The sequence below is a fragment of the Pseudopipra pipra genome, chromosome 24, assembly GCF_036250125.1.
Source record: "Pseudopipra pipra isolate bDixPip1 chromosome 24, bDixPip1.hap1, whole genome shotgun sequence".
Lineage (NCBI taxonomy): Eukaryota > Metazoa > Chordata > Aves > Passeriformes > Pipridae > Pseudopipra > Pseudopipra pipra.
Window position 1 is genome coordinate 4,366,200 of NC_087572.1, and position 25,291 is coordinate 4,391,490.

The 25,291-nt window shown below is 47.6% G+C and overlaps 1 protein-coding gene across 6 annotated transcripts in view; it reads right to left on the reverse strand.

Annotated features, from left to right (window-relative positions):
* Positions 1-2,743: 2,743 nt before the first annotated feature.
* Positions 2,744-25,291, reverse strand: part of LOC135402211 (lethal(3)malignant brain tumor-like protein 3) — a 40,934-nt gene continuing 18,386 nt past the window's right edge. For 4 of the 6 annotated variants that reach the window (XM_064635144.1, XM_064635143.1, XM_064635147.1 and 1 more), the window contains 11 exons: positions 25,184-25,269; positions 21,570-21,680; positions 20,350-20,464; positions 20,143-20,242; positions 19,253-19,432; positions 18,808-18,846; positions 17,844-17,975; positions 17,401-17,462; positions 14,887-15,053; positions 10,339-10,401; positions 2,744-6,730 (listed from right to left, as the gene is read on the reverse strand). In XM_064635144.1, coding sequence (XP_064491214.1) covers positions 6,602-6,730; positions 10,339-10,401; positions 14,887-15,053; positions 17,401-17,462; positions 17,844-17,975; positions 18,808-18,846; positions 19,253-19,432; positions 20,143-20,242; positions 20,350-20,464; positions 21,570-21,680; positions 25,184-25,269 — 1,184 coding nt within the window. In that variant the 3' untranslated portion in view covers positions 2,744-6,601. The remainder of the gene's footprint in view (positions 6,731-10,338; positions 10,402-14,886; positions 15,054-17,400; positions 17,463-17,843; positions 17,976-18,807; positions 18,847-19,252; positions 19,433-20,142; positions 20,243-20,349; positions 20,465-21,569; positions 21,681-25,183; positions 25,270-25,291) is intronic. The other 2 variants (XM_064635145.1, XM_064635146.1) reach the window with 2 other exon arrangements.

Below are 25,291 nucleotides of genomic sequence, written 5' to 3' on the forward strand. Positions count from 1 at the left end.
CAGAAAGTGTCGTGGGGCAATTCATAAGCTCAGGCTGTTCTTGGTGGCCAGAAGAAGAAAATAGGAGGGAAAGTGACAGGCAAAGTCAATAAATAGTGGAGTAAGTGCATTATTTGGGAAAGGCCTGGCACTGCTGCTGCTGGCTGGGGCACAGGGAGCACAGTTAAAGTCCTCCCTGGGCAGAGCACAGCCAGCCCTGTCCTTGAACCTCTCCAACCCCCCATTTGCCTCTTGTGCCACTGTTCTCTCTCCCTCTCAAAGCTGGGATTTGCCCACCAGCTGCAGAGGTGCAGGATGGAGAGGGCAGGTCCTCCCTCCATCCCCTCATCCTTCTTCCCTGCTGGGGTTGGGCTCTCAGGGCAGTGAAGTTTGTCTTTACAGTTCCTGTTGAAGGGCAGTGGTAAGATTTGAGGAGGTTTAAGGGGTCAGATGAGGGGTGTGTGTATGGGAAATCAAGGCAGACACTTCCCCCCAAGGTCCCTGAAGGTGCAGGATCCAGCCAGTGTGCACGAGGAGGTCAGAGCTGGGGTCCTGTACCCACCCCTTGTACACCCACAGGTAACAGCAGCTTAACTGATAAAATCCTGATTTACACCTCAACCTGATGCAAAACTACAGTGAAAATCGGTGTTTAAAGGCACTTTAAAGAGCTTGGCTGCTGCTTTTTTAATGAAATGCTCAGCAAAGCCACCTTTGAGGCAGCCCCTGGAGAGAAGCCTGGGGGGTGTGGATGCCTCCTCCACCCAGAGCAACCCTCCCACAGCCTCCAGAATCTGCCCTGGGCATGTTACACATGGAATCACAGAACCATGGAATGACTGGGGTTAGGAGGGACCTTCAAGCTCATTCCACCCCCTGCCATGGGCAGGGACACCTTCCATCAGCCCAGGTTGCTCCAACCTGGCCTTGGACACTTCCAGGGATCCAGGAGCAGCCACAGCTTCTCTGGGCAACCTGTGCCAGGGCCTCCCCACCCTCAAAGGGGACAATTCCTTCCCAATATCCCATCTTACCCTTCCCTCTGGCAGTGGGAAGCCATTCCCTGTGTTCTGTCCCTCCATTCCTTGTCCCAAATCCTTCTCCAGCTCTCCTGGAGCCCCTTTAGGCACTGGAAGACTGGTGGTTTCTTCGTGGATTCCTTAATCCCTCATGGTGTCCTATCACAGGCCATCCCAGGACTCTGCCATCTTCCTGAAGCAGCTCCCAAAGTCGAGTGTTGAACTAAAACCAGCAAGAACTTGTTCTCAGTACGAATCTATGTTTAAACTCCGCATTTTGGGGTCTGTTTTCCCTTCCTTAATGCCCCACTGGGCTTCTTTCCCTGTGTGCCCATAGCAATGATAATTAACTCACCTCTTTCTGCTCTAATTGCAATTATCTGATAAACTGCAAAACACTGTGTAATGTGCCCCAAAATCAGGTGTTGAACTTTTCCTCCTGATCCCCCCCGAGGTTTCCCAAAGCCACACCTGCAGCAGGTCACCCATCCCAGGGGATCAGGGCACAGAGTCACGTTGGCAGCTGAAGGTTTGCAAACCTTCTGAAACCAAAAGTATTGGGAGATTTGGCTCCCAGCCATAATTCCTAAACTATCCCATCCTCAGGGTATAAACATTTGCTCTCCGTTGTGTTTTATTTTTTTCCCTTCCAAGGTTTTTTTTGCTTCTATTTAAAACCTTCAGCTTGTTTGTTTTTGTTACCATGATCGGATTCCTGGTCTGGGGAGTTGGGAATGGCTGGTGCAGCCTCGGGAACATCCAACACTGCCTGGACTCTGCAGGGATGCCCTCGCACTTCTGAGATCTGAGTTTCTCTGTGAAAGGGTCTTTATTTCCCTGATGGAGAAGTTTGAACAGAGCAGGATGAATCAATCCCCCAAAAGGCTGACTGCACTTGCAGGTTACTCTGCTCAGGCAAACGTGGAATTTTTTATTTTTGTCACAAGTTTGTATTTCTCCTTTGGGCAGGAAAAACCTGCAGTTATTCCATGGCAGCCCCCAATGGTTTGTCCTTCGTGCTGAGATCCTTGCACAATTCCCTGGTGGAATCTGCACACCCACTCGAGGGGCTGGAGGGGTCTCCTGGAGAGTCTGGGAGGTTGTTGGCCTTGGCTCAGTGGGTTTGGAGTTTAAGGACTGGTACTTGCAAGGCTGAGCTCTGCTCCCATCACCATCAAGCCCCTCTGCTCTGGAGCCAGGCTGGGAGAGCTGGGGTGTCCATCCTGGACAAGAGAAAGCTCTGGGGAGACCTTGGAGCCCCTTCCAGTGCCTAAAGGGGGCCCACAACAAGGAGAGAGAGGGACTTCTCATATGGACAAGGGAAAATGGCTTTACACTGAAAGAGGGTAGGTTTAGGTTGGATATTAGGGAAAAATTCTTCCCTGTGAGCATGGCAAGGCCCTGGCACAGGTTGCCCATGGCAGGGGGTTGGACTAGAGAGGCTTTAAGGTCCTTTCCAAGGATTCTATCATTAAAACCTTCTGTCAGCAGCAGAGGACAGTGAGGAATTGGGGATCAGGTGCAGCCACAGCCAAGGCTGGTGCTGCTCCGTGCACACATCAAGGAGAGCTCCAACACAGAGGTAAGAGACACAGAAAAAAAGGGATAAAAGATGAAAATGCTGGGTGTGTTGTGAGTGCCAGGTTTGGGGTTAGGGGGAGGAAAACGTGATGACCATCCCACCCCAGTGAGAGCCAGCCCAGCAATCCTGCCCAGCCCCAGCCCCAGAATGAACAAACCAGCTCTGAACTTATATTAATTTTATTCACATTTCCAGAGGAAAGCATCAGTGGAGTGCAAGGGCATGGCTAGTGTGGAAAAGCTCAAGTATTTGGTTTCAAACAGGCAAACATTCCCGAGGCTGAGCCGAGCCTTCCTCCCTTCCCCTGCACGTGTTTCCAGTTCAAGTAACAGGAATCTCCCAAATAAGCTGGCTCATCACATGATGGAGGGGATGTCAGAAACTTTAAAGCTCTCTGTGGTATAAAATCCCTAAGCAGGGCATGAAAGTAGCAGGCAGGAAATCTTGTACAGCTGAACGAGCTTATCCCTGGGCTCAGTGCTGGGTTTTTCCCTCTGGATGAAGAGTTTTGCTGTCAGTGTCCAACCTTAATGGGATTCATTACCCAGAGCTGGAATTTGCTGCTACTGGATTACAAGGATGATCATTGGTGATGGCACAGAAAAATTCCAACAGGAGGAGAAGAAAAGGAGAAAAAAAAAAATTGATTGCTTTGGGATTCAAAAAAACAGGGATGCAGGAAGAAAAACAGAGCCAGGAATAAGACCCACTTGGAGAACTGAAACTTCCCAATTTCTCTGCCGGCCCACAGGAACTTGTCACAGCTCTGGGTGGCTTATGAGGAATATATTTGTATTTCTAAGTGGCTCCTGGGTTCAGCTGGGCCAACAACTGGTTGCTGCCGACATCCAGCAGACCCCAAATCCTCCCAGTCCCAGCTGGAACAAACCAGCCTCAGCTTTGTTCCCTGCAGAGCCACAGCTTTTGGCTCTTTTTTTTTTTTTGCTTCAAAGTGCACATTTCGAGTGAGACAACAAGGCATCAGACAAACCAAAGGCATCTGCAGAGCCCTGGCCTGGAGCAGGGCTGGGAACGGGCCTGGGGCAGAGTCTGGCAGCAGGAACAACTCATCAGGACACACAGGAAAGCAACAATCCCTGACACAAGTGCAACAGCATCAGCAACCCACGAATTCCTAAGTTATGGGGCTAAAAAGTGAGCTGGTTTAGCTGTTTTCTCTGTCTTGTAAATATTAGTGAGTTTGAAATCTCTTTGCCCGGTGAAGTCGTGGATTTTATTGGAATACAGCTATATTTGGGAAAGGAGTGGGTAATAGATGTGTGCACATTCTTGCTTGCTCTGCAAAGACAATTATCAGATTACAAAAAAAGGCACAAGAAGCACATTCCTCCTTCTTCCAGCCCTAAAAGGTTCCTCCTTCCCCCCTGCTGAAAGCACTGTGCTGGCTGTCACTGAACAACCTCCAAGAACACATTTTCCTCTTTGATCCAGCTGGCTTGGAAGCCCCAAGGATTAAAGATTTCTCTTCTGTTTGAATAATTTCACTGACTAGAATCTCACTGCTTGTTTAACCGATTCTCTTCATCCTCCATCTATATATAGTAAAAAGAAATGAAATTAATATTATATTTTGGTTCAGTGCTAGAGGCAATCTGCTGTCCCCCAACTCAGGTTCCCAAAGGGAGGAGGTGAAACAGAAACTCTGGCAAGATTTGCTTGTTAGGAACAAGAGAAAGGCAAAATTGCACTCACCCCACCTGGCTGGGTGTCACAGAGAGGGAAACTGGAGCATGGAAAGGCTCAGGGTTATTTAGCAAGTCAGTGGAGAGCCAGGAATAAAACAGCCCAGCTCTGGATCCTCTGCTCCACTTGTCAGGAAACAATTTTGCTCTGCCCAGAAGGCGAGTTCTGTCTGAGCCCAGGACATGCCACTTACAATTCAAGTCTTCACGTTGATGTTGGATGTGCAGAGCAGGATAAAGGAATGGGACTCTTTGGTGAATATCCTGGTTATCAGACTAAAAATGCATTTTAATACACTAAATTAATCTCTTGCCTAGTCCTTACCACTGCAGTGAATTTCTCTCCTGCAGCTGCCTGGCTGATATTTAATGTTCCAGTTATTAAATATCCCACCTACCCTGTGTCTTCTCTGTGAAGGCTTAAACATCTTATAAAAAATAAGAGTATGGAAACAAACTGCTCTAAATGATTATTCCAGGACTGAATGGCTTCAGTGGGGTGGATTCTGCTGTATTTACAATTTTAAGGAACTTCCTACTTTAGGCAAGTCACCAGGACCTTCCCAGCAGCTGAAGGTTGGACAAAGGACATGGGGGATGAGGGAAGGACTTTGTGTCACCACGTGGCCATGGACAGTGTGTTCATCCTGTTCCCAATGGCTCTGGGGAAGCAACACTGTTGGCAGAGATGCCAAGGGAGTTTGAGGTGCCTATGGATGGATTATGTCATCATGCAGTGCCCTGAGAAATTGCCACAGCCCTGGCAGAGGTAAACACACCTCCAGCACTTGGAAGGGCTCCCACATGCAGGATTCAGCCTGGCAGCTCTGGATGAAGGGCTCTGAGGGCTGTCTGAGCTAAGGTGGTCCTGGATAAACTCCACAACAGCCAAATATCTCAGGGAGAGCATCCAGAGGGGGAACCAGGAGCTGCTGTGCTGCCAGGCAGGAGCGGGAACACCGAGGTTTCACCGTGTCTCCCAAGGTTTCCATGGGAGAGGACAGCCAGGGAAGTAACAGTGTGGAAACCCCATCCAGGATGTCACAGTGCCATGGGCACGTTCCTAAAACTGGCTCTGTTCCTTCTCTGGCTCTGAGCAGAGCAGGAAGCCCTCGTGCTCCCACCAGGAGCCTGCACAGGGACACAGGCTGAGCTCCCTCCCTGATGCACCTCAGCTCTTTTGGGAAGTGATTCCCACCCCGTTTTACTGTCTGTTTAAACCCTGATTCCTCTCCAATCCAACTTCCCTGGATGTGTACTCTGCCTGCCTCACTCCTGAACAGGCAGAGGAGCTGCAGCTCTGCCCCACAGGACCCTCCAAAGTCCACCTGGAGGGGAGAAGGGCCAAAGCACTCCACACTCACCAGGTTGGATTGTCCAAAAGAAAAGCCATTTGTTTCTAGGAAATCTGTTTACACACACACTGTGGCCACTGCTGGGTTTCCAACTCCCATTCCCAGCTTTTGGCTGACAGTGCAGAGGACAAGAACAAACCCATCCAGTCCCCAGGTGCTCCTGATTGTGCCATTTTGCCAGAAAATGCTCCTGGCCCAGAGAGCAGCTGCACAAAAGCACAGAGGGAGAACTACAGCTAAAACATTTATCTTTGTCCCCCGTGAGAGACTCCTTCATGGGATCTTTTCCCACCCAAAGCCCACCTGCACAGGTCCTGGTGATCTAAATGAGGGTTCTGCTCGCTGGCAGAAGCAATGCCTGATGGAAACCCTCTGCCCACACTCCCTTCCTGCTGTGGTTTAAGCAGCCCAGCAGCCAAGGGGATCAGAACCACCAGGATCAGTAGGAGACACTGGAATTTAACAGTCCTGGAAAGGTCAGCTCCTGAGTCACAGCAGTGAAGGATATGGGGGAGTTGCTTTAAGTGCACCTTTTTCCTCCTTCCTCACTCTCTCTTTCACACATACAGAACATGTTCAACTCGCTGGTGATCACTCAGTCTCTCTTTCAGGCACTATCATGGACACAGAGTCAGTTTTACTCCAAGCTTTCCTCCTGCAGCTCCACCAATGCTACCCTGGATTCCCCTTAGAACCGGAGGTTTCTTCTCCATCTCCAAAAGAGATTGATATATCAAAACCAAATTCAATTACAAAATATAATAATAATCCTCTTCTTGGAAGTGAAGCTGCCCCATATTCCAGACTGTGGCAGGATTTTTTTATAACCTCAAAATATTTTGACTAAGTTCTACTTAAAATACGTCCGAGTCCCGAAATCCGCCCGTTCGGCACATTGGAATGCTCACAGCTGAAGACCCATTCCCTGTGAATTCCTTGTGGGATGTGCCCAGAGGGCCCTTCTCAGTTGTCTTCTGCAGATTTGAACATGAGGATGGCGTTGTAGATCTTCAGGGCAGGGCCCAGCTTGATGCTGAGGATTTTAACGATGTCGTTCTGCTTGAGGAGCAGGAAGGCCTCGCCGTCGATCTGCTGGAGGTTGGGACACAACAGAAACAGGGATTAACCAGCAAGGGACAGGCAGGATTCCCACTTCTGGTCATTCCCTAGTTCTGGCACCCACACCCTGGGACGTTCCCAGACATGCTGCCCTTCTCAAGGATCACAGACCTACAAATGGAGAAGCCTCAGGGTGTGCTTACGGAGAGACCATGAGGTGCTTCTTCAACAGAATTTAGAGTCTCTAGAATTGCTTTAAAAAGCCAAAAATCCTACAGCCTATACACAATCTGTGGCCAGAAATTAGGTCAGAAAATCCAGAATGCCAAACTATCCAAGAATTAATATATCACCCTGCTCCATGACTGCCCCCACACAGACTCCTCCACCCCTGTTAAGCTGTTCAGGGTAAAAAATTAAAGGCAAACACCCTTTTTTTGGTCAGTTCTGCTAAAAACCTTACAGATGAGAACAATCCCTGAGATGTGAACATCTGGCTACTCCCACAACTGGGATGTTTTATGCCCACAGACAACAAGTCTCTGTTTAAAGGAGAAACAGGAGGTTCTTGTAAAATCTTTGTCAGTGGCACTAACTGGGCTTGCTCAGCACAGGGCAAAAGAAACCGTGTGCTGGATAGAACAAGGCATGGTAAAGTCTGGAAAAATCCACCAGCAAGGAGATATTCAATGAGATGCAAATTAAGCAAGTGATTAACACACTACCATGTGAAAATCCAGGATGCTCTAGGTAGCAGCCAGTGAAATCATGACAGACTATTTTAAGAAGAGGTTAAAAATTTACTTGAGCAAGAACATCCACAGAGACAACACAGATATAATTAATATAAACCCCAAATGCTGCAGGGAAGAAGCAAAAGATTAATGGACACAGACAAACAATATGTGTCTCCCTAAGTTATTCCATTAAAGTCCATTTACAGGGACTGACAGTGTCTCCTCCTCTCACTTGATGCTCACCAGTGCAGCAGACAAGGAGGGACACTCAGCCCAGCCAGAATAACAGTTCTGCTATTTTTGTTGCCTTCCCAACTGGAATTTTTTTGGATGTCAATGACTGGTGCAAGAGGAAACACTGAGTAAACTCGGGCAAACATCTGATTAAAGCAAAGAGTGGGAGCCAGGAGATTTGGGTTCCCCACCTCTCACCACACAAGAGCCCCTTAGCAAGTTATTTAACCTCCCAGTTAAGTAACTGGGAGGAACTGGGAAGTTAATTCCTCCAATGGGAATGCCAGCAGTGCTCCCAGCCCACAGATGGCCACACAAAGTCCCCCAATCTTATTTTCAGGCTGCCCAGAGTCTACACTGCTGCAATGAACGTGTTAAAAATAGCTTGAAACAAATGGGGCTGCTGTTTAAATTAAATAATAGAGTCAAGAGGAGCAGAAAACTGCTGGAAAACAGTCCTACATTTCGAAATGCTTTGGAGTCCAATATTATTCCTGTGCTTCATTTTCACTGCATTGCCTCACACATGCTTATTTTAAACAGACCTGCCCTGAACTGGACCTAGAAACAAGTCTGTGCTTTATTATTCATTTCTTTGTTCCATCTTATTTGGATGGTTTTTAAAATTCTGTGCACAATTTGTTCTCTTCATTCCTAATGTAAGCAGCAACTTATCCCTGTCCAGCCCCCCGCCAAGAGGAGTCTACCAGGGATTTATTTCTCCTGGATGTGGAGCACTTGGAGGCTGATCCCAGCTAATGGACAGTGTGGGGGAGCTCAGCTCTCCTGTCACTCACACCTCCACTCTGGCCAGAGCCAAACTGCTAAAAGGGTTTTAATTTCAAACTGACAATTTGGTTTGAGCATGAACTTGTAAAACAATGTGAGCTCCTAAAATCTGGCACAGGGAATCACACTTGGAGGCTGCAGGAAATAAGGGATTAAAATAGACCGTGGCTATGACACTGTCAGAACTAGAAAGGAGAGGCTGTTGTTTAAATTATGGCCACAAGAAATACAATAAAATACATGGAGAATGGTTGGATTCATTACAAGATTTGCTTGGTACAGTTTATCTAGCACTCTTACCTCTAAATACATCTTCCCTAGAAATCAGGATGCACCTTTTCCACTCAGCTACACTGAAAGATTGGTTCATTTAAATAAATTTCATTATTCCCACTATATTCAGTTAAAGATTTGTCACACTGTGGACAGTGCTTTTTGCAAGCCTCCATTTCTTTTGCTCTCTATTTTGTGTGTGTCTGCATGTTTTTTAAAGCAAGGGGAAGGAAAGCACAGATACATAAATCCACAAAATGCACTGCAGCCTGACTGACCCTGAACAGGAGCCAGCTCTGGAGCAGTGAACTATCACAAACCTGCCCTTTCCAGTCACTGCAGTGAAGCAGAGGAGGCACAGCCCTTCCCTGAGCCCTCACAGCCAGAGCAGGAGCTGTCACAGAGCTGTGGAAGGGGTTGGGTTGGAAAGGACCTTAAAGCTCATCTAATTCTACCCCCCTGCCATGGGCAGAGACACCTTCCATTAGCCCAGGTTGCTCCAACCTGGCCTTGCACACTTCCAGGGATTCCAGGGGCAGCCACAGCTTCTCTGGGCAACCTGTGCCAGGGCCTCCCCACCCTCACAGGGAAGAATTCCTTCCCAATATCCCATCTCTCCCTGCCCTCTGGCAGTGGGAAGCCATTCCCTGTGTCCTCTCCCTCCATCCCTTGTCCCCAGTCCCTCTCCAGCTCTCCTGGAGCCCCTTTAGGCCCTGCAAGGGGCTCTCAGCTCTCCCTGGAGCCTTCTCCTCTCCAGGTGAGCACCCCCAGCTCTCCCAGCCTGGCTCCAGAGCAGAGGGGCTCCAGCCCTGGAGCATCTCTGGGGCCTCCTCTGGGCTCACTCCAGGAGCTCCACATCCTTCAGATGTTGGTTCCCCTGGACCTGGAGGCAACTCTGCATGTTGGGTCTCACTGGGCAGAGCAGAGGGACTGAATCCCCCCCTCACATCCTGCCTGGGCTGTGGGATGAGCCCAGGACAAGGTTCATCCCTGCAAGTTCATCGGGGGCTCACAAAGAGCCTCCAAGTACCACCTGCAATGGAAGTGGAAGCTGAAGCACTCAACAGCCCCCACCTATGATCCACCTAAACAAGTGTGCCAAAAACCAGGACAGCCTTATCCCATGCCTGCAGAGGACTCCCAAAAGCCACGGTGAACACACCAGGAACAGGGAACAAGCCCAGCCCAGCCCGTGGCAGCAATGACAGGACACACCACAGGCAGGACACGGTGTGACTTCCCAACCTCTCCTTGTTCAAGGAAAGGTTTTCCTCCTGCTCTCACCCCATGGGGGAAGCCAGCAATTCCTGGGAAACCCTGTGCCTGCCAGGCTCCCCAGGAGCACATGTCCTCGTTAGAGGCAGCAGATGAGATCCTCCCCACCCCACTCCAACAGGACATCTTTATAGTGGTGCCAAAGCCACGGCACAACGGTCCAAGACAGGATGTTCAGCACAGGCTCCCTGATTGGAACTGCAGGGGAAATTTAAAGCAGCAGGATGCAATTAGCCATGCTGGAGTACAGCCTCCTGAATGCCACAGGCTCTGGAATGACAGGGCTGAGCAGGTCTGTGCTCACAGCCCAGGGGCAGGGCACGCTGCACTTACCTCTTCCCTGAACACAGAGGCTTGTTCTTTGCAGCCAGGTAAACGCTGGATGAAGCTCACCACCTGGAATTCCAGGAAAGAAATGTGGACAATTAAAATGGGACACTGTCGGGCAAAAAGCTCCCATTTCTGTACGAGTTCTTTATGCAAAAATTTTTACAACTTTAATACTTAAAACTCTCCCATTAATGAAGGATATATTTCTGGGTTGCTGCTGCAACTCCTCTGCATATTCTGGTTACCAGTAATAACTGTCCCTGTTGCCATTTGACCATTTCTCTCCCTGCTTCTCCATTCCTCTAAAACACCCTCACAAAATCAACATTATTTTTCCAGATTAAAAGCTGCGTGTGGCTACACTACTTTAAACTCATCCTCAACTTCACTTTTCTCTACAGTATTGCTGGAGAGTAAAATTAGGAAGAAAAAAGGATTTAGACAGTTTCCCAGGATGACATTGCCTGTGAGAGACAAGATAAACCAACTGAATGAGCACTGCTGGTTTACCAACATCCAAAGGCAGGAGAGCTGGGAAGGAAAGGAGTTTTGGTTTTATTTAATCCGTGGTGGGTGCACAGGATCCATGGTACCAAGAGGATTAAACAAGTAAAAGTTAATTTTACATTTCACACTGGGGAGAACCTTTCTAAGCAGGGAATCTGTTAACATTTGGAATAATCTCCCTGGAGACCTGGGTTACATTATATAACACTAAGGAGTGCAAGGAGCAGCCGAGGATGAATTAATGTGTATTGTCTTCTCCAGCTGTAGCTCCAGTGGTTCATAGAATATTTGTATATTGAGGCATAATCAGATCAAACATCTCCTGCTAATTGGATGCTCCCTTGCAGGAGCAGCTCTGTTTCATGAGGCACATCCATGTGAGTTGTTACAGATGTGACATTTCCTCCTGAACACAAACAAGCAGCTGGGAGGGGTCACTGTCACACACGAGCACCCCTTCAACTCAGGATTGTCAAAGCCTCTCCTAAATGGTGTCACTGCATTTCCAGCTGATCCCACCACTAGACTGAGTCATTCCCTCCCTCCAGCCATGGGGCTCTCAGTGCCCTCCAGGTTTGCTCTCCCCTGGCAGGAGCAGCTCCAATTCCCGTGGTTTCTGTTATGTAACCTGAGAGCAGAGCATCCCTCTCAGTGCTCCATTTAAAGGGAACCCCTAAAATCCACATCTCCATCGGGCAGGGACTCCAAATTTTCTCCTGCAGAAGTGCAAACTCCTCTATCACAAACAAATGACAGAACACCACTTTCCTTTTGAATCGTCCGCACCCCTAATTATTAAACCACAAATAAAAATCCTTCTGCAGGGTCTGGTGCCTTCCAGAATTTAAGAGACAGTTGGGCCCCTCAGTGCAAGAGGCTCTTCAGTGTCTGTGGCACTGGGAGGCTGGCAGACACCTCCTGGGAATGACCTGAGCCTGCCTTGCTCCTGTGTCCTTCCCTGCATGACTGCTGCTGGCTACTGTCACTGACACTGAGTGACAGACCTTTGATCTGTCCCAGGAGTCATTTGTAGGGACACTGGGAGCTCTTTGTGCCACAGGAGAGGCTTTTCAAACGAACAGGAGCCCTGGGGGTTCACCAGGGATGGAGAAAAGGGAAGGAAGGAGCAAACAGGAGTTGAAGGTCCCCAGAAGGGGAGCCAGACCCCGGGTTCCATCGAGCCACAGTGACCTGCCTGGTCCATCACTGCTGGGGAAGAGAGTCCCCAGACCAAGATGTGGCAGTTGAGGGACAAGGGAGGCTCAGAAGCATGAGGTAAAAACACAGTGACACCACGGGAAACCAACCCAGCCCCCCCAACAGTGGCAGGGAAGCCCTGAATCCAGGGACAGGGTGAGGCTGGAGGGGCTCACAGTGAGGAACTGGGACAGGTTGGGAACACAGTGGGATCAAGGCTTTTCCTTTGAGGAAGTGAATGCCTGCCAGCCCTTCCTGCTCCATTTTAAAGGGAATCCCTAAAATCCACATCTCCATCAGGCAGGGACTCCAAATTTTCTCTTGTAGAAGTGCAAACTCCTATTACAAACCAGCGACAAAACACTACTTTCCTTTTGTAAGGAATGGAGAAACTGGAGAAACAGATCCCTGCTGTAACCACCCCAATGCTCCCAGAGCTGTCTGCTGGAAGCTCTTACACTCCCAATGCACATTAGGAATGGAAAAGGGGTTGAAAAAGAGCTGAAAACACCTTAGAAACTCCATATGACCCATCTGGAAGGTGCTGATGTGATCCCAGAGGTGACACACTGAGGTGAGCACAGGATTTATACCCCTGGGTGGCAAATGCCTGTGACACACTGCACCCCTGGAACAGCTCCTGCAGGACTGACACCCCTCCTGGGGCCATCAGAGACAGGCTGGGCTTAACTGGGATTTAAAAACCCAAAAGCACTTGGCACAAAGACAGTGTCCCCCCCCCAGGTATTAACATTGATGCAGGATTAACTAATGAACAATACAACTGCAGCACATCTTAATGTTCTTCTGTGAGTCAATATGCTGTGCCCTAAAAACATGACAGGAAGCTTTCAATAAATACCAAAGCTGCATTAAAGTAACTACTCTTGTTGCCTGCTCAGTGTTACCAGGAGTTTCTTTGCTGGAGGGCCCCTAAATGCTGCTGCTGCTCTGCCATTTCAGCTGTTCTCAACCAGCAGAGAATTAAAGCAACATTTTTTCCCTTAATGTGGGTTTTATAAAATAAAACCAGTTCTTTAGCCTGAAACCAAAGGAGAATTTTACACCCTTGTTACAGATCAGCAAAATGGGCTCCTTTGTGCAGCAGAGTTCAAAGCACAACCCAAAGGCAAATGTTTGCCCTGCAGGAAGATGTTGGGAGCCCAAATGCCAACAGACCAAATGTACTCTGGACTCCCTAAAACACAGCAAGTCCTGCTGCTTTCATCTCCCAGACCTGAGGTTTCACTGCACTGCACATGCTGATCCTGCAAGTGCTCAGACAGAGCCCAAACTGATCCCTCTGGGAATTTGTGATGAACATAATTTGCAAAACCAGACCCACTTGATTGAAATTCGAGACAAAAACCTGTAATGACTTCAGCCAGTCCATTGTGGGGCTGCAATTGAGCTTTTTAATGTGCCAATCACACTGTTCCTGGCAGCCAAAACTTCCTCAGTTGTTTCAGGCTGCAGCACAGAGTTCAGGGTATTCTGGGTTGGAATCACTATATCCAGTGCCCTCCATCCATGTCCTGTGGTCCCTGCTTACATTCATCTGTTATCAAACTAATATCCCAGTTAAATTTGCCCAGCAGCTGCTTTAAAGGTCAACTGCAAAGGACAGATTTTATTTGGCTTGGATCCTGATGCTGTACTTCCATGAACCAGCCTCCCTGTTTTATCCAAAAGAAAGAGATTTTGATTATCATGTCAGAGGATTAACTGCTTCTGACCTTATTGATTTGCTAAAAGACCTTTTGGACAAATCATTGGAAACTTTCTCAAAAGGACAGGAACAGCAAAGCTTTCAAGAGATATTTTTTCCTCCTTGCTACGAATTTAATTCAAACATATTTTTATTAAAAAGAAAGAAACAAACAAAAAACCAGAACAAAAAAAACGCCACAACAACTAAGTTTTAAAACAGCAACCCTAATTGCTCTATCCCCTTCCCAGCTGCTGTGGTTCCCATCTCCCACATCACTGCAATCCCACTAAATTCCCAGCAGTCCTCCAGCACAAAGAGCAAAGTCAAATTGGATTTATCTGATGTTAAGAGGCACTTGGGGAAAATGCACTTTCTGAAAGTCTCTGAAGATCCTCTCTGCACCACCACCAGCAGCACCTTTCTCCTGCTTTGCAGATTCCCTGCATCCTTGCAAGCACAACACTACAGCACATTCCTCTTGGATTAAATGCCCTGCAATTAAGTGCCAGCATCCAAATTGTCACCACTTCCCAAGTGCAGAGACAAATATTATTTATGCCCAAGGCATTGAGGCAAAAACCAACTACTCAGCACACAAAACACTCCGGGTTTTCACACACCACCTAATTACAGGAGACATCTCCAGAGCTGCAGAGACACATCCCCAGCTGCACAGATACCTCTGCCAGAAATCAGGTCAGGCTTGTGGGCAGTTTTGTCCCAGGGGAATCAGGCAGGGAGAGGCAGGAGGAGTGGGCATGCACAGTTTGGAATTCTCTGCAATGAAGTGAATCAGCAGCAAAGCCACGGGAGAGGGGGAGGGAGATCACAGAGAAAGGGAATCTGCTGTCAGGAGGAGGCTTCAGGCCTGAGGACTGAGAGATCAAGGGCTAAATAAACAAACAGAGGCAGGGAGGGAGGGAATCCTATTGAAGCTGTGGAAACCAGAGGGTTAACAGGGATCCCTCCCTGCTAAAGGGACTTGGGTGTAACTTCCAGCTGAGTCAGCTGTGGCACATGCACAGCAACCAGAGGGGGAAAGGGAAGAAAATAAAGATGTCTCCCAATTAGCACTCCAGAGGAGGAGGGAGCTGGCTTTCCTGCAGCCCAGGAGAGCAGAAGAACAGGGAACTCACCTCTTCCACAGTCCATTTGGCAACTTGTTTGGCTGTGAGGCCTGAGACCTCTGGCAGGAGCCTGCAGTGCTGCTCCCAGAAGAGATGGAGCCGGTGGGTCGGGTTAGAGGCCAGGGAAGGCATGAAGATGGACTGGTGGAGGGCCTGCTGGAGATCCAAATCAGGGCCTGGAAAAGGAAAGGAGACAAGTCAGAGCCAGGCTCCAAGGAGGAGCAATTACAAAGCAGGAGGAAGGGTCACAGTCTGGAGAGGGGAGCAAGGCAGGGTGGTCAGAGAGGGCCAGGCACGGCACACTGAGCTCCCAGGCCGTCCTTCCCACCCTCCTGAGCAGGAGAGAGGGGGAAAAAAAAAGATAAGATTGCCAGGCTGGAGGCTTTATCGTCAGCTTCTTCCCTGGAAAATGATGTCATGCTGCTAACAGAGAAGATGTTTGCAGCCTTTTATTGACAAGGTGGAGGAGTTCTGGTAACAGCATCTTCGGCTGGGAACTGATGGCACAGTTCCAGCTCCCAGCTGGAGCCAGCCTGGGAAGGGCTCTGTGCCTGCCAGCCTGTGGCCTGGGCTTGCTCCTGGGGAGACTCCCAGGCCAGGAGTGCTGCCTGTTACCTCCAGACATCAACTCCCTCCTCATGTGTCAAGTGGCGGAAGCTTTAAAAACCAAGACAGAAAAAAAAAAAAAAAACCAAAAACGAGAGGAAGAAATCACCCCTCCCTAATGAGATCACTGGAGCAGTGCAGAGTCATGGTCCTGCAGGGACGTGCTGCTTATACAACAGGAAGCCAGGCAGAGGATGGAAACAAGCTGGGAAACATTCCTGGGGTTTACAGCGGTTACGGTGGGCTGCCCCCAGCCCCTGCCTGCCCGGCGCCATCCCGCGGCAACCACACGGCATTCCCGCTTTATCCCTGCCATTCCCGCTTTATCCCTGCCCTCGGGAAGGCTCCCTGGGCCTGGAGCGGCTGCCTGAGCTCAGCAGCTGTCAGTGGGTCGGGGTGTCAGGTCTGGGGGGTGTGCCAGTCGCCACATGGAGAGCACAAAGGAAAACGGCAGAGTATAAAAACCCCCCAGATTTCCGTGGTTTTCCAGCCAGAGGGAAAGCAGCACTGGAGGTAAAGCTTGTTCTAGGGAACGGTCACTCCCCTTGTTCGAAGGGTCACCTCATGTCCACGTCCCTAAAGGAAGTGGGACAGCATCAAATGTATCAAATTTCTAATAATGAGAGCGAGGGAGGATTTAAAACAAATAAAGCCTGAGTAGGAACCGCTCAGTTCAGGAGCTCCTGGTGAGAACACGGCACAGACACTGCTCCTGGGAGAGTGTCACCAACTCCTCCTCTGTCCCATTGTCCTTGTCCCCACCTCTCCCTGCTCCAGGAGGTCCCACTTGTGCCCAAAGTTTCCCCCACTGCTGGCTGGGCACTGCTTCCACCTCATGCCAACTCCTTTCCTCCACTAAGCCCAAATCCTCGTGCTAAGCACCAAAACCACCTCAACAAATGACTTTCCCTCTGAGAAAGCAGCAGTGATCTGATAGTTTAAACAGAGCTGGGCTGAAAGCTCTGGGTAGCTGTGACATTACAGGTCAGTGGATTATTGCTGCATTTCCCTCCCCTGACTTCCATCATTCTGTGTCAGGTGAAGGTGAAGGGAGAGTGGGGCAGCTTTCCCTGCCAGCTGCAGCTCAGAGCTGGCAGATCCCTCAGCTCCCACTGCAGAACTCAGCACTAGGTAAAAATGAGTATTAAAAAAAAAATAATAAAAAAATAAATAAATAAATAAAAGCCTAGGCACCTGTCCCAGTTTGTGCCTGCTTAGCTATTTTTGATTGCAGACTTATTACCATGTTAAATCCTCCTAAAAGCCTGGTCAGCTCCGTTCTCTGAAATGGCTTTTTATAGTAAATCTGAAAGTTAAGCATATGGTTTGCTAAAGTGATAGGAGAAAGCTGCTCTGGAAACTTAACCTGTCATGTACCAGGAAAAGTAAAAAAAAAAGCATTGTTTTTTCCATTTAACTTTTCTTTCTTCTTTTCCTCTTCGAGAAAACCTTAAAAAAAGTCCCCAAATGATTCAGAATACGTTTCTGGATAGCCAGGAGGGGCTGAAAAAAGAAGCTGATGGAACTTAAACTATCTGCCAGGTTTTTAAGCAAGTCTCCCTTGACACTGTGCTGGCTCTGTCAAGGCCTGACACAGGTCACAGACTGTTTGGAATGAAAACCTTTTGCCACTAGGGAACTCGAGTCTGCAGTGGCACAAGAGCTGGTGCAAACTGTCTTCTCAGTTAATAAATACAAAGCTTCACCCTACAAAGTATTAAAACTTTCCCTTCTAAGTGATTTTACTCTTCCTCATCATTTTAAAGGAATTAAAACTACCACTGCCATCCCCTCCAGCTTCATCTTGACTGTGGAATCAAAGCCAAAAAAGCTGTGAATTTCTGAATGCTCCTTGTGACTGTGGGGATATTGCAGGGATATGAACACACAGAGAAAAAGGCATAAAATTTAACCAACCTTTCCCATTGCTTTCCCGTTTCACCAGCTGGAACTTGATATAGGCACGTGAGCACCCAAGCCTGAAAGCACCAATTACAGAACATTTCAGATGATACAGAAATGGATGTAATTTCCTCTCTATATAGAGATTAATGGGACTTATAGAAACTTACAGAAACTAAAAACTTTTCCCTGTTAAAATAAGCAGTAGCACTGCTCCATCCCAGACCTCTCTCTGAGCCATTAAATTCATGGCTAGAATTCACACTTGACTTTACTGCAGGAAAGAGAGGGCCAAAAATACTGGGAGGGAGGGAAGAGATTCACCATGTCATTCTAAAACCCTCTGCTGCAAACCCCTGATCAAACTTTGTGATTTGCACCCTTATTTCAGATACAGCAGCAGCAGCAAGAAACACCACAGCAAACGCAGGAAAACACATCACGCAAATCTTATTTACGTTTTTGGTGTGGCTTTGATGTCTGCAGAGGAATCCTCCTCTCCCCAGTCTCTCTCCTGACTGTTTTCAGACTGCTCTGATGGAGTGTGAACGCTGCTTTGACACCACTTCTCACTGTCTGGTGCAGCTTTTCTGGAAAGACAGATAAATGACGGGAGCTGAGCTGACACCCTCCGGTCCCTCTTCCCACAGGAGAGTGAAGCTGGCTGCTCCTTCCAAGTGAGAGCAGCAACTACCATCTAGTGGTGGAACTTTCCCTCCCCACGAGTACAAAGTGCTTTGTTACTCCTCTGCATGGATTGGGAGAGATTATGTGAAACAAATCAGGCTCTGTGGACTCAGGCTCTGATCCCAGCAGCTACAGGAAACCACTGGGTAATGGGGAAAGCCAGGGATTTAAGATTTCTGAATCCTGATACCTCTGGATAACATTTAAGAGTCTCCATGACTGAGTTTGATGCATCAACTGAGCTATAGAGTTGGCCAAGGAAGGACAAGCAGCAGAGTGTTACCAGATTTACAGGCTGAATTCAGACCTCCCACTACGAGGAAACAAAATACTCAGAAGAACAGAAATACATCACAATTCTTAGAATGCCATTTATTCTGTGAGGATCTCAAATCTCCTGAGGGGGCTTTATGGTAAGAGTGCCACTGAAATGCAATCAATTCTGGTGTGACAATTAGAAATTAAGATAGCTCTAGTTGGGAGGAGGCAAATTTGGCCTTCGAGGGAAGAGAAGCATTCATTCCTTTTTTTCCAGCCAAACAGATCCTGGAAATGTTATAAATCTAAACAAATAGATGAACTTTAAAATATATATAGCCTTTCATATACAACAAAGAATAAAAAGAATAAAAGTATTGCTGGAGTTTGCCCCAGTGAGATGATCTTAATAAAATCCTTCATGCCCTGGTCTGTCCCACAACACATTTAACTGCCTCCTGTGCTCCAAGAGCTTACACACAGTTTGCTTCAATGCTGCTCAATTCCAAGATTTTCCTGTAAGAAAACCAAGTACCTGAAGGAGCTCAACTTGTTTGCCAAGTGATACACACAGAGTCTGTTTAATGGTGCAAAATAACCTTGGCCTGACAGTTTTAGGACAAGGAAACGAAGGAAAAGAACATATTTTAAATTGAAACAGCAAGGAAAAATTTATGGAGACAGAATGCAATTTCCTTTGTTGGAATGTGACCAGAGCAGCAGGATTAAGGAATCGAGAAACCTATTAAGGCATATGAGGGTATAAAAGTGCCTTGCTCTGTGTTAAGAGTGTCTGGGGCACAGGTCAATATTACAGACAGATGAACTCAATGCTCTGCTGCTTCTCTGCCAATTCCGGTGGTTTTTATCCTTGTAAATGGTTTTGTTCCCCAGGATCTGCCAAGAATAATGTTCAGCTCACCTGGATTGTGGAGAGTCTCCCTGAGAAGACTCCCCTGCTCCCAGCAGGAATGGGGCAGGAGTCTCCAGCCTCTTGGCCTTCTGCATGGTGTTCCCAGGGGAAGGTCTCTCCCCGCTCAGCCGGTCCTGTAACGAGTTCTCTCTGCTGAGGTTCACATCAGAGTATGGGCAGCCAACCAACCTGGGACAGAGGAACAAAAACCAGAGAGAGGTGACAATGCTTTACAGTCACACAGCCTTACCAGCCTCAGGCAGAGAAATCCATCACAAACCCAGAAAAAATGAGGCCACAAACACTCAGGGAGATGTTATTACCCACTCTGAGGTGCTGTTAGAGAAGAGCTCGTCCTCTGTAACCTGCTTATGTGAACATTTCATGGAACAAGTGAGTTCGGCAACTTTCACTCTGAAAAATCCCAAGCCCACATTACAAGCTTCAGACCTCCTCCCTGGGATTGTTTTCTTGCTCTTTAAAATAGTTTACTTGAGAAAAACCTTTCTCTTCCAAGAGAAATCAAAAGGCAGAGCACAAAACATGAGCGAGCACTCCTCACTCTTGTACTTTAATAACCTACCCACACTCCCTCCCTCTTTAATGTCTCCTTGCCTGCTGTTCTTAGGCATATTATTTTACAAAAACCTCTCCTTTAGCACTGCTGGAATGAAGAAATTGGAGTGAATTAGTCTGTTTGCATTGCAGTTATAACGATTATACTGGTATAAACAGAATTTATGATGAAACAGCACATTTAGACACAAGAGGGAGCTGCAATTGCAGATATAACCACCTCCAGAATAAACACTGAGATCATTTCAGTGCAGTGCAGGTGCTTGTTGCTGCATTATCATTATTAACAGCACTCAGACTCTTAGAGGACCTCGTTTACATACGTGTAATGTGTCCCATATCGTGGTCCCCGGACGTGCCCGATCCCGTGGCAGCCTGGAGTGGGACACACTTGTCCCACTGCTCCCTCTGGGTCCTCAGCACCTGAAAATAAGTAAAAAAAAAAAAAAAAAAAAAGGCAGTTAAACATGTGAAGAGCAAAATGCACTTAGGAAAATCATCCAGCATAACACTGTGGTGTCTCTGCTTACCTAGAGGGACCTGCAGAGCGTGTCCAGTCTTGGCACACCAGCCCACAGGATGGATGTCAGGGCTGTCTGCATCCACCCAGAAATCATAATGAGGGTCCCAACCATCGAAATGGATCTGAAAGAAGCACAGTCTCAGTGAGGGAGACAGTTAAGGGCATGACTCAGCTTTTATGTTAACTTCCCCCTCTGTCTCACCTTGCTCAGCTTGAGGCTGATTCATTCAATCTTTCATTTCAATCTTTCAGTCAGGCACAATCATCTCTGTGCTCAGTGTAACTCTTTGTTTTCCTGCATCTGTGTTTTACAGAACAAGCAGGTTCTGGTGACACAGTTGTGTCATCCCACACACCACAGGGTGCTGTACACTCAGAGCCCAGAGCTATGCAAACAAACTGATTATTTAATTGTTCTGTTTTCTGAGGATCCCAAACCACCAGAAAAGCCAACAAGTTCGGTGAGTTTTGCAGTGAACAAGCTACAATTTCCTGCTGGATGAAGAGACTGGTAACAGTTCAGACCCAGGTCAGGTTAACAAAGACTGAGGATCACTGCAATCTAAAAGCTACTGGGTTGTCTGTGCAGCAAAGTTTCAAATGGATGAATTGAATATCAAGCTACTAAATATTGGCAAAACTTGGCTTTTGCTCACAGCAAATGAGACTGAGAATCAGCTGGATAATGGGAAGTGAACTCCACTCCTGCCCACACAACTAGCCTCCACTTTAGCTGGCTCATACTTAATTTCTCAGAAGCCAAAGCACAGCAGATTTTTCTGGCAATATATTTATGTGAAAAGAATTACTTAAACTCCACCTATGTTACAAATTCCTACTGGAGAATGAAGCCACTTCCCCCATGGACCAGGGTTTAAATTGCTTTGAGTTTTCCTTTAAGTATGGCAGGAAAAAAACCCTGTCAGGTATTTTCCCCCCAGCTGAACACTAATGCTGCCTTCAACCCCAGAGATCACACAGAAAAACGCCACGAGATGGAAAATCACACTGTCAAGTGTCATTTCAGAACAGTTACATTAAAACAGCTACTAACAACACCAGGCAATTCCATCAGATTTCAGCAGAACAAAGCACCAGAAATCATTTCCAGTTGGGCAGGCCCTGAGGCCACATCAGCTGCCAGGCAGTTGTTTGCTGCTCCTCCAACCAAGGGGGTGTTTTTCTGTTCCTCAGCACAGGGCTCTGCACTTGGCAGCAAGGTCATACCTTAATGCGATGGTTGTCTTTGTCAACTATTGTTGCCACTCTTATCAAGATGGGATTTCTCCTGTCCACAGCCTCCAACTTCATATTAACTTGGAATCCGTGAGCAGGGCGCTGGAAGAGAGCATTGCAAGCAGAATGTTAAAAAGCCTGGGAGTTCAGAGCTGGTCACCTGCTCTGAATGAAACGGGCTCGGGTTTTCATCCACTCCTGTGGAGCTTTGGGCACTGATCTCACACAGACTGCTCCAGAGGCCAAAATCAGAGTGCCCAACAGGTTAAAATCAGAGTGCACAAGAGGTTAAAATCAGAGTGCACAAGAGGTTAAAATCAGAGTGCACAAGAGGTTAAAACCAGAGTTTCCAAGAGGATTGAGGTGTGTGTTTGTCAGCAGTCCCAAACTGCTCGAGGCAGCCTGAGCTGTCCCAGCACAGAGAAGCATTTCCCAGCCAGGGCAAGAGGTTCTTCCCTCACAGACCAAAGGCTCCACTGACACATGGACTGCAACCTGACAGCAACACCCCAAACCCAGCAGAAAGACGGTCTTCTCTTAGAGAAGAGAAGGCTGAGAGGGAATCTCAACAATAGATGAAAATATCTCCAAGGGGTGTCAGGATGGTGCCAGGCTCTGTTCAGAGGTGCCCAGCAACAGGACAAGGAGCAGTGGCCATAAACTAAACCACAACAAGTTCCACCTCAACAGAAGGAAGAACCTCCTTCCATGGAGGTGGCAGAGCTCTGGAACAGCTGCCCAGGGAGGGTGTGGAGTCTCCCTCTGTGCAGACATTCCAAACCTACCTGGATGTCAAATTCAAGACCCAATTGTGTCACCTGCTCTAGGTGACCCTGCTTGGACTAAATGATCTCCAGAGGTCCCTTCCAACCCAAACCATCCTGTGATTCTGTGATCTCACACCTGATCAGAACAGTGGCCAGTTCACTGTCTCACACCTCCAAACACCACTGTGTGAAGTCTCTCTTCACTACCCTGCATGAAATCCTTCCTGGCATGGGATCCAGCCCTTGGAACACCTTCATTACACAGGTTACCATCTCCTTTTGATGACGACAACTGTGTCTGCTTGTCAACAACTGCTGGGAGCTGCAGTGCTAGACCCAGGAGCAGTTCCAGCCCCAGAGTCTCCCCTCTTCCGTCGCTGTCTCACCTTTCCCTCAAAGCCCAACAACTTCATAAAAACTCCACAATGCCCTTTGGCCTGATCTGTGTCCTCTGCACCACCCCCAGATGTAACCTCTGAGCAACAGACAGCTTTGTCCAGTTTTTCCATTTATCTGACTGCAAATTCCTCCTCTGACCTCCAGAGCTGCGGGTTATGGAGCACTGGATGCTCATCCCAAACACATCCCTCTTCACTTCTGCACACAGAGGTCAGGATTTTAGTAAGAAATGATAAACTGGGGGTTTGAACACAATCAGGTAAATGAAAAGGTGATTCTAAACACTCTTCCCTCCCAATCTTCCTTATCCTTTTTACTGCCAGTGGCTGGGGGCAGGGGAGGAGGTCCACAAACCCCAAACCTGAAGTTCCTCTTTGGTCATTTCACCTGGACACAGACATCTACCCACAGGCTTCCAGCCACAGGGCACACTGGAAACCAGACAATCTAAACTGCTTTTATTTTTAAGAGCATGTTATTGAACCAGCCAGCCTTGCCTGTGTGCCCTGAGGAAGGAGCCTGAGATCCAAATCCTGCCCAGAAGAGGAGCCAGGCTGTTTGTTTAAGCCTTGCTGAAGGGCTGCTGCCCTTCTGGCAATAATTTATGAAGGGTTTTGAATTGCCAGCCCAAGAGGATGAGCTGAAATGCTGTGATGCTTACAATGAAACCGTCTCCTGAGCTTTTGGGGGGAGAAGGCAGAAATGCAGCCCCAAGACCTGCTATTTGTGCTGATGACCAGTGTCTCCAGACTAGGTAAGACAGCTCTTTAAAACTGTTAAAAACTAATTCAGTGAGAAATCCCTGTTCTGGCTCTCAACTCGTATTTTTATGTACTGATTTCCTGTAATTGCTAACTGGAATAATAATAATAATTTTAAAAAAATCAATAACTTCGCCATTTATTTGCACTCCAGCCCAACCAAGCCAGGAAAATAATGAGGTTTGATCTTGAAAAGAGTTCTAATAACTGTTGATATATCAAACACCTTTTTTTTTTTCTGTCTCATTTTTGAAACACAGTTTTGGATGCTAATTTACACTCTGGAGTTTTATGAGAGCCAGAATTGGTCCTTCTACTCATCTCTAAAAGCCTGACACCTGAAGGAGCAAACAATGATGTCCAGGAAACAGGAAGGGAGGCAGACAAGGCAGTGCATCCCCTCTGGAAAACCTTAATCCCAGGGATGATTTGGAGTTCAGCTGTGCTGCAGGTAATTCCAGCTGTGATTTTACAGTTCTCTGAAGAGGCAAAACCAGCCTCTTCAAACCCCTGACACCCACCTTGCAACCTGCAACAACCTCAAGTGGACACCTGCTGAAATCCAGCAATTATCAAACCTGTCTGGCTGGATTTTTGCCTCCCTTATCTGAGGCCTCCCTGATTGCTTTTCCTCCTCAGTCCCAAAGACCTTTCCAACAAAATCACAGGAGGGCAGCAGGTATTAACCCCCAACTCCAACTTCAGCAGAAGGAACCAAGTGTCACTGTGGCACAGAAAAGATTTGGAACATATTGCAAAGTTTAGCAAGGCGAGCCAGCAGTGTGGAAGGGAAAAAAAAAATCAATTTTAAAGTATTTATAAGTTATTTGAAAGGTGTTTGTTTTGTTCATGCTCACAGTGAGCTTCCAGATAAATGCACTGAACTGCAATGAAAGAAACAAAAGCTCCGGCTCCCAAGGTTGAGAGAAGCACCTTCAGAGCCTGCAGGATGATGTTACTGCACCCAGGAGCTTGGCAGAAATGCTCTTTCATCTGTTAATACACTTGTTTTCCCCCCAGGAGAACTAAGATCTATATTAGAACATGTAAGTCCTTGATAGGAACTTCTCTGCCTTAACTCCAGCCTCACCTAGCAGGGAAATACGGATTTGCACAACTGCAAGGTGAAAGTATTTTAGAAAGGTTTTTTTATACACCTGATGACTGCACACTTTTCCTTCCTTCCCCACCAAATATGCCCAGTTTCAGACCAGTGATTCCCACTTCTGACCCTCACAATGGTTGGGAATGTCTGTTCAACCAGCACCAGTCCTGCTCAAGGTGTCAACTGGGAGATTCCCTTTGCCCCCCCAGCAGCTCTTTCTCCATTCTGTGCCCTCTCTGTGCCCTTCCCACACTCCTCTGGAAGCCACAGTTGTCTGTGTGGACTGAAGGCTCTTTCCTTAACTCTGTCAGTGGAGCAACTGGAGATATTTAGTCAAAACTCCTTTCCAAGATAGCTTTAAAAAAAAAAAGTCTTGTATTTTGCCGTGTGTTTTGTTTTAGCAGCAGCATCTTAAACATCATCTTAAAGTAAAAGATCTGGAGATCACCTTAAAGAAAAACCCAGTTTCACCCTCCTGGCACAGGCAAGGTGACCCACCCTCAAAATAAAGCCTGTAGCACAAAAAGGTGAATAACAGCACCTGAGCAAGGACAATCAAAGAGATTCACCCACCAGTTTGAATGCTCTTGCTGGGGCCGCTTGGGAATTAGTTTCTTCCAAGTATTTCTCCCATGAGAAGGCTTTGGGATCCTTGTATCCTGAAAAAACCCACAGAATTAA